Below are 9,680 nucleotides of genomic sequence, written 5' to 3'. Positions count from 1 at the left end.
TTTCATTAACCACAGTGAAATACCAGTTGCCCCAGATATACCATGATGACAGTTGACCATGACTGATTGAAGAGAGGATGTGGTCAAGCCGTGCTAAATAAAAACTTTGAGTTATGTAATGTACATCAGTAATGCGTTTAGGTTTGACTTGCATTTAGATGTAAACTTTGTTGAGGTCGTAATTCCCCAAGCGTTAAAAATGCCGCGCAATGGTGAAGTAAGGGTCTGAATCGCGCCGTGCATAATTTTTCGCATGCACTGCATTTTCCATTTGAACTGCATCTCCTTACATCAGGGGGAGTGATTTTTCTGTGAAAGGGGGAACTCCGTCATTTTGCCATGCGCTGACTCCATCAGCAGGTCCTCCTCTGTAGGCCACATCCTCCGCCACCGCACCCTGGGGTCAGGTAACCTGGAAAATGACGACCTTGAGAAAAGGTGAGGATGTTCTTTTAATAGACCAGATTTACAGTAAGAGAGGAAGGAGAGACTGAAGAGGAAGGACAGCTATGGAGAAGGACTGTCAGTCAAACAGGTTTGGGGTAATGAGAGCCTCTGGGCTTTAGACAGCACAGTGCAGAAATGACCTCTACGCCGTTTCCCGCACGCGCTCGCCAGACATTGTCACGGCCCACGTGACTTTTCCGAAGTTTTTGACGTCAATTATTTTAACAGTAATAATAAATGTGCACTCGAACTTTAAAAAGCAAGCAATGCGGAGTATCTGAGCACGAGTTATCACTTACAATGCTCTGTAAGAAACATAAAAAGCATTTTTAGGAGCCATTTAAAAATAGATTGAGTCTAAACTGTATAACTAGAGACAAATTTCATTTCTCAGTACTCTGACAGGCACAAAGTACTTATTGTACTTATTTTAACTGACGTGATTAATAACTTACTGTCTTACTTTTACGTATTCACTTTTACTTACTGACTCAACAGTTATTTATTTATTTATCACTTTTACATACTTTCTTACTTTTACATATTCACTTTTACTTACTGACAACAGCTATTTATTTATTTATTTATTTATTTATTTATTACTTTTACATACTTTCTTACTTTTACATATTCACTTTTACTTACTGACTCAACATTTATTTATTTATTTATTTATTTATTACTTTTACATACTTTCTTACTTTTACATATTCACTTTTACTTACTGACTCAACATTTATTTATTTATTTATCACTTTTACATACTTTCTTACTTTTACATATTCACTTTTACTTACTTACTGACTCAACATTTATTTATTTATTTATTTATTTATTTATTTATCACTTTTACATTCTTACTTTTACATATTCACTTTTACTTACTGACTCAACATTTATTTTTTTACTCTGACACACGTTCTTACTTTCTTACTGATTATTCATTTACTTACTTTACTGTTTAGTTACTTCATTTACTTAGGTACTTTATTTCATTTCTCACATTTCATACGTACTTTCGCTTATCTACTCAATAACCTCCTTTTTTACTTTTGCATACTAACTTTCTTGCATTATTTATTTATTTACTTACTTACTTACTTTTACTTACTTACTTTATTTAGGTACTTTATTTAACGTCTGACTTTGACTTAGGCCAGCTTATTTGACTTATTTACTTACTTGCTATTTTACTTTTTCTTACTCAACCTTCTTAATTTACTCATTTCCTTACATTTACTTATTTACTTCACTTACTTAATAACCTTCATACTTTACTTCATTTCATGATTTATTTCCTTACTTTACTTTCTTAACTTATTATTGTACTTTTACTTACTTAATTTACTTATTTCACTAACTTACTTTCCCTTACTTAACTCATACTGTTACTTTCTTATTTTTTACTTACTTATTTACCTTAGTTAATAGCTCACTTTCTTACTTTATTTACTTGTATTATTTATTTACATGCTTTACTTTTACTTACTTAACTTAATAACTTTGTTAGTTTTACTTACTTTTTTTTAACGTAATTGAATTTTACTATTATTTATTTTCCTCACTTTACTTTCTTACATTTACTTACTTATTTGCACTTACTTTTTTAATTTTACCTACTTTACTTAGCTTTTTACTTTTACTTACTTTATTTGTTTATTTATGTATTTGTTTACTTTTCTTACCAACTTTATTTATTTATTTGCTTGTTCATTCATTCATTCACTCACATTTATATAACCCAAGGTCACAGTACAAAGCATGTAACTCAAAGCCCCCCCCCCCCCCCCCCCCCCAATATATATATATATATATATATATATATATATATATATATATATATATATAACTACATATGATACAAAAGCAAAGCACACGTTCAGTAATGCCTCGGCAGGTAATTTCTCCAGATGTCCCGGGGACAACATACACACTCTCCACATGTATTTTACCGAAGAATATAAAGGTCAACTAAAAACGCAGTAAAAAAAAAAAAGACTAAAAAGACTCACGCACTATAGTAGAAAAACAATTCTCTTTATTTATCCATAGACACCAATTCTGTTGCATCTGACAGAATGTGAACATCTGAAGTCTATAATGGTGAATATAAATATACTTTCAATACCACATGGGAATACGATTTACCGTACACACTTTATACCGTATGTGCAAGAGAATACAGTTAACAGGTACACACTTCGCATGTGCGACGTCTGGACGATTATAGCTGGAGTTTCTTGTCGATCGGCTTTGAAGATGCCAGAAATGCTGCCATCTAAGAATGAGTGGGAGATAATAAAGTATAAAAATCAAATTTCCTGTTTATGTGCCTTAGTCACAAGCTTTTTCATGTAAACAGATAAATAACACCGTGCTGCGTCTTGCACAGAATCCTTTCAGGAACCGATTCTGTGGCGAATCAAAGGCCGTGAGTCAAGTTAAAAGTCACACAGGCCGTGGATCCAAGCTGGTATTTCAAAAGAATGACACCCCACCTCGCACATACTTAGAAAGACTGCACAATGCAAGGAGACAGAACAGAACAGGTAAGAGCTTGCTCAGAAAAAGTACCTCCACCCTGGGTTTTTTCATCAAAAGCCAGTATGAAACCACAAGTCTAGGATTTGTTCTGAGAGGAAACTGTAAGACGTGACAGAAAGAAGTGTGTGTGTGTGGGGGGGGTGTTGTTTTGTGACTCATGTGATGCATTCTACAGCAATCCCCTCTCTTCACTGAACTATAAGGGCTTTCGGGGGGGGGGGGGTTTATAATATATAACAACTTTAAAACATCGCTGGACTGCATGACAGGAATACGCTTCTATGCAAGTGTCGTTAAGAAGCTAACTGGATTATAGCGGCTCGTAGATTAAATCTAAATCTGTGGGTCGGATACAAGTTGAGCTAAAAAAAAAAAAAAAAAAAATCAATCAAATCACACACTTGCAGTCTAAAGCGACAGGCTTTTGAACACGCAACAATGCAATATCTGCAAACGCTGCAACATTTACTGCACTAAACTGTGGGAGGCCGAGCGACCCGTGCACGTCATTTCTGAGCATCTGTTCAGATCAGGCCTTGAAAGAAAACAAAACATGCTCGGGAGGTGAAAATACCTTCGGGTTTTTAATTTCTCTTAAACAGAACCCGGTTCCAGGGTCAGGGTGTGCGATGGTGCTTCGTAACACTGTGCTTGACAACTTCAAGGTGCGTATAATAAGAGGATAAAACGCCACGATCCTGACGACGCCTTGCTCACCCGCTGAAGACCAGCAAGGTCATTAAACACACTCCACCAACATAATGCTTATTATGTTTGACCATTACTCCTTAAAGCGATGGATCCACCCGAAAGTTCAGATCAGAACAGCTCTGCCACCTCCTGCTCAACTTGAAAATAGCCAGAAGCAAAAGAAACACCCGTTGTGTGGAAGAACGCAACAAAGAGCAGGTAAATGCTTTTCACGGGTTAATTATGCAACACTTCTAGCTGCACGCCCCAGGGGATGAGCAATGATGTCATGGTAAACGAACACGGTTGCGAAATTGACGGATTTCCCTTGTACTACGTCCGGTGGGGAAAAAAGCCTTAAGGTTTAAGATTGGGGGCGGGGGGCTGGAGGGGGGGGGGGTGGGGGTGGGTGAGACTATAATAATTATTGTTCAGGAAGATGCAACACCAATTCAGACCCACCTCTTACATTTCCTACATAAAAGAAAAGCACTTTCCAGCTCTATTAGAACATGCCGAGACATGCTAAGTGATCAGATAGCTCAGCTATGGAGATGGAAACCATTTAAGATACCAGATACCTCATATTAGGGATTTATGATCCACTCTCTGAATCTTTTCCGAGGAAGGCTACACATCTTTTGCAAGTCACCCAGAGATAGCCTTTCTCAGAGAAGGAATAGTCCCATACCACTGCAAATGCAGCTCCAATGAGAGCAACTTTGACATGATGTGATGAGGTCTAGCTGCATGTTTCTCCACCTAGATGTTTCAGAATGAGGGAACGAACACCAAGGTATAAGACAAGGAAACAGGTAGATGATGAACAAAGTCGTGCCCCTTCCCCCTTTTAGTTCAGGTCTTCTTCCCGCCACGTTCCTTGAGCTTTTGTTGCCTCACTTGTAGAGGAGCTGCAGGCGGCTGGCGTGGCAGTTGTTGCGGCTGATCTTGCCGTCCGGCTGGTAAACGCTGGTAGAGTTGGAGAAGGTCGGAGGAAGAGAATGATTGTCCGAGATGGGAAGAGGGTATCCTGGTGGAGGTAGGAGAGATTTGGGGTCAGTGTGAGTGATTGGAAGAGAAGGGATGCTGTGATTCAGGTTGGTGGACGACGGACGTCTTCGGGAGCGCAAGGCTTGCCGCTCCGAGAGCTGGTTCCTCAGTTCGGACACGCGCTCTTCTTTCTGTTAGAAAAAGCAAAAAAAATGGAGACAAATATTCAACATGGATATTCATTCGTTCATCTTCAGTAACCGATTTATCCTGATCAGGGTCGATATTGGATCCTGGGCATGAGGGATGGGATGGCATGCTAGTCCATCGCAGGGCAACATGCACACACATTCGCACCTAGTGGTAATATAGTGTAGCCAGTGCATCTACCAGGATGTTATTTGAGAGGTAGGATGAAACTGGAGAACGCAGAGGAAACCCCTACAGACATGGAGAAAGCATACAAGACTCTGCACAGGCAGTGACCTGAGCTCAAGACTGAACACGGGATTACGGAGCTGTAAGGCCACAACTCTACCTGCTCCACCACCGTGCTCCACATTTATCCTTCACATGTCCTAGCTTGGTCATAGTTGGGGTTGGCGCACAGGACTATCCATGATATGGCACCCCTAGAGCAGATTAAAATTCTCGCTCAAGAACCCAACAGCTGCGGTACTGGGATTTGAACTCATGACCGTTTGAGCAGTGGCCCAGAGACTTCACACTGTCATAACCACTGAACCGCCACGATAGCGCCCTTTCTATTCACGTCAAAGTTCCCACTGCAACCATGTCTGGGTCCTGTCTCAATCCTTATTATTGGTCTCGTTTTTGTTCTGATTATGTGCACCGGATCCTTGTTTGACTTGTGTCTTTATACCCGCTTTCTTCCCACTTAACTTCGGGAAGTCTTGTTGTGTCTAATCCATGATTTCTAGTACGGAAGATTGAGATGTTTTACTAGCTCGACCCTGGGTTGTTTTTTTTTTAATGGATTTCTTAGATTTCTGATCATCGAGTTGTCTTGTACTACCTTGTCTGTCTGTTTTGACCACTTTCGACGCTATGGACTCAGACTGTGGTCTTTGGATTCGTCCTAATTATTAGATCCCACGGAGGTTACACACTTGCATCCACGTTACACCACGCGCTTGGCTCAATCATTTTAACAATGCATACGTATACAACTGATGTCATTTTGATATCATCTGAGTGTCAGAAGGTGAAATGGTCTTCAGATGGCTACCTCCACCAGGTACATACCCACCCACCATCGGAAAGAGTTCAAGGCATGCGAAGGACTTCTGGGGCTTTCTTTTTATCCGTTTGGTCTGTATTGCCATCGTTGAGAGAGGACGTTATGAAATACATGATATGACTAGATCGCTACAGATTGTAAAGAGAGCTCTAGAGTCCCTGGTTCGATGGGATTTTTATTGAGAAAACAATATTTCACCCACAAGTCCTTTTTCTTCTGGAAGAAGAAGTTTTCTTCTTCTAGTTTGAGACCCGTTTTATTAAAAAACTACTAGAAGCTTAGAGCTACCAGTTTAGCGGATCATCGCACACGTCCCTCAAGCCTCGTCGAGTTGTTGAAAAATCGCAAACAGATTTGCTTATGAGATTTCTTTTTTTTTTTTAAATATATTTTATTTTTCTAATATCGACTTCTGGAACTCTATCCACACCCAGGGAGTATTCCTGATCCGAGTGGTGTCTCCTGAATGGAGTTTGTGATGATTCAAATATTCAGAACTGGTAGTTATAAATTTCCCTTACTTTACCAAATCGATTAGCCTGTGAGTCTCGAAAGTAAACGATTAATTAAAATATTACACATTGATTTAAATCATAAGAATGTCCACGCATGCATATTGTACATTGGTTAATTCAAACAAAAAACAATCTGTTACTCATTTAAGAGCAAAAGGCCACCATTGTCAGCCAAGAAACTTGGTTAAAGTGAAAGATTGTCGCCTGATAGTTGACCTCTTGGATGATCTTCTGCAGCTCTTTGTTCTCTCGCTCCAGCTGGCGGGATTTTTCTTCGTCGTTGTTATTAGTGGACGAGCCGGTCTTCATGGTCTCCTGCTGATCGGACTGCCACTCGCCACGTGTGATTAACCTTCGCATCTACAGCGCCATCCAGACAAAAATAAATACAGATATGCATACAGATATACATCCCTCTTCCTCGAGATCTATCTTCCTGTAGGTTTCATCTCCAACCAAAATCTAACGCACATGATCTAGTTGATCGCGAACAAGAACGTAAGGCAACGATTAGACGGTCAGGTGGGCACGATTACGGTTGAAGCGAAAGTCTTCAGGAAGGAAGATCACAGAGGGTCGGTGACCACTTCTCTACAATATCTATACCATAGCGCCTTATTCGTGTTGACGAGCCTGTGTTTTACCTTGGGGACGAAGAGCACGACTAGAGTGATGTAGACGGAGAACACGATGGCGAGAGAGGCGAACGCGAAAGAAGCGTCCTGCTTGGAGGACAGGATCATGGTGACAGGAGCTGTAATCATGCACAAAACCTGAAAGGAAGGACAAGCGAGGGGGAAAAAAGAGGGGAGAGAGCAAGGTGAATCGATAAATATTGACCCATGGTCAGTCATCTCTCCAAACAAACAAACATTTCATCCAAACTGGCAGGGAAAAAAACCCCGCTGACATTAACAGGAGGTGATATTTTTTGGTGTGGATCATTAGTTATTTGGACAGGACACAAGGTGCTGGACAACATCACTAAATCATTACGCTTTACTGCGCAGGTCATGATCCGTCGGCCACTCTGAGGTAAATCTTCATCCATAAAGAAGCAAATAAATATGCATCCTCGACACGAAGCCAGGCGTATTTCAAGAATGTTACTTTCTGTGTTATTTATGTGTCCCTACCGTAATTAATCTTTCATTAAAGGAAACATCCACCCGGAACGGCTTCAATATTAATCTTTATAATTAACATGTAAGCCAAGATTTATTGTGCGATGAATTTTGAGTTTAAAAAGTTTAAGCTTCTTTCAACGACGTTCTGGTCTATTTTCTGTTGGACGACCTGCTCGTGGAGGTGCGTTGGGAACGAGCCCTTTCTTCATCTCAACCTGAAGAGAGCGACGCAGCACATCGGTCTTTTAGTCCGTCCAGCTCTCTGACCTCCTTATCTGTACCCACTGCTCAAACAGGTCAAATTCCAATCATTAAACTTTCATGCTAATACCACTTTCAATGCCAGCATCCTTGTCAGTTTGTACAGCCCCAGTTCTGAAAAAGTTGGGACGCTGTGTAAAATGTAAATAATAAAACGTCAATAAAAACAGAACGCAATGATTTGCAAATCTCATACCCCCGTATGTTCTTCACAGTAGAACATAGAAAACATATGAAATGTTTCAACGGAGGAAATGTACCGTTTTAAGGGGGAAAAAAAACAAGGCCATTTTGAATTTCATGGCCGCAACACGTCTCAGAAACGTTGGCAACAAAAGGCTGGAAAAGTAAGTATTGCTAAAAAGAAACAGCTGGAGGTTAATTGGCAGCAGGTCAGTAACATGAGGACTAAAGAGGACTAAAGAGGAGAAGGACCATCCGGCTTTGTATCAGCGCTCAGTATCTCTGATGGTTCATTAGTGCGTATAGAATGGGCAGCTTGCACATCTGGAAAGGCTCCATCAATGCTGAAATGTATAAACAGGTTTTAGAGCAACACATGCTTCCATCCAGATTCCATCCCATCTTTACTTCTGAGAGACTCCGCCTCTCTTTTTATACCCAATCATATTACTGACCTGCTGCCAATTAACCTAATTAGTTGCAAAGAGTTCCTCCAGCTGTTTCTTTTCTGTAACACTTACTCTTCCAGCCTTTTGTCCCACCCGTCCCGACTTTTTTGATCAATTCAAAATGACCTTATTTCTTTCTAAAAATGCTACATTTCCTCAGTTGAAACATCTGATATGTTTTCTGTGTTCTATTATGAAGAGCATACGGCTTTACGAGACTTGCGAATCGTCGCATTCTGTTTTTATTTACATTCATTTACATATTACACAGCGTCCCGACTTTTTCGGAATCGGGGTTGTAGATGTCTAAGCCAAGTTAGCCAAGATTCAACTTCGTTATACACAGTGCTGTGAAAAAGTATGTACCCCCATCCTGCTTCCTTCTGTTTTTTGTGTACATCTCATACTAAATCATTTTAGATCTTCAAACGAAATACAACATAAAACAAAAAAGAAAGCCACGTGAATTAACACGCAGCACAGTTTTTTATTTCGATGTTTTTTGGTTTTTTTTATCGAAGCAAAAAAAGTTATCCAACACCTACCACCGAAGCTGCCTTCGTTTCATGTTGTATTTCGTTTGAACATCTAAAACGATTTAGCATGAGATATGCACAAAAACAGAAGAAATCACGATGGGGGCAAATACTTTTTCACAGCACTGTAGCCGCATTGGATTTCTCATTAATGTTTTTATTCACTTACACGTCGCTGGAAAATGGTGAGTGACAAAAGAATCACTTGCTCTTTGTGCCACTAAACACATCATAAGTATTCAAACATAAATATATATGTAATGCGTATAAAGGTTGTGTTTTCCTTCAGTTATCCGTTTCCTGCTGAAACAGGTCTAATATAGGCTCAAATTTGGCTCCCTGTATAGCGGACAAACCCGTGGAGACGAGGCAGAAGACGACAGCGGGGAGAGAGCGAGAGAAGGAGAGTCAGGCAGAAAGCACTTATGAGCTGGAATGATTGATAAAGCCACAGCATTGCATCCTGCTCACAGCAGTGATTTTGACTCAGCATGGTGTTAGCTGCTCAGCAGTCTGTGCTCTTTGAAGTTATAGATTTCAGAAAAGCACACAAACCCAAACTGTTCATAGATTGTCTGTGTCTATAGTTGAGTAATGGTATCCGCTCGAAACAGAAAATGTCTGTGAAAATGTAAGATCAGAATGTGTCACAAGGCTATGATAACTCTTCAAAGAGT

General features: G+C 40.0%; 1 protein-coding gene across 2 annotated transcripts in view; it reads right to left on the bottom strand.

The window, feature by feature from the left end:
- Positions 1–2,463: 2,463 nt before the first annotated feature.
- gabbr1b (gamma-aminobutyric acid (GABA) B receptor, 1b) overlaps positions 2,464–9,680 on the bottom strand; it is a 99,107-nt gene continuing 91,890 nt past the window's right edge. For both annotated transcript variants that reach the window (XM_017482470.3, XM_017482471.3), the window contains exons 21-23: positions 7,092–7,220; positions 6,664–6,807; positions 2,464–4,862 (exon numbers count right to left, since the gene is read on the bottom strand). In XM_017482470.3, the coding sequence (XP_017337959.2) occupies positions 4,578–4,862; positions 6,664–6,807; positions 7,092–7,220 (558 nt within the window). In that variant the 3' untranslated portion in view covers positions 2,464–4,577. The remainder of the gene's footprint in view (positions 4,863–6,663; positions 6,808–7,091; positions 7,221–9,680) is intronic.

The sequence above is a fragment of the Ictalurus punctatus genome, chromosome 12 (assembly GCF_001660625.3).
Source record: "Ictalurus punctatus breed USDA103 chromosome 12, Coco_2.0, whole genome shotgun sequence".
NCBI classification, from domain to species: Eukaryota; Metazoa; Chordata; class Actinopteri; order Siluriformes; family Ictaluridae; genus Ictalurus; species Ictalurus punctatus.
This window is presented reverse-complemented; position numbering and strand designations above follow the sequence as displayed.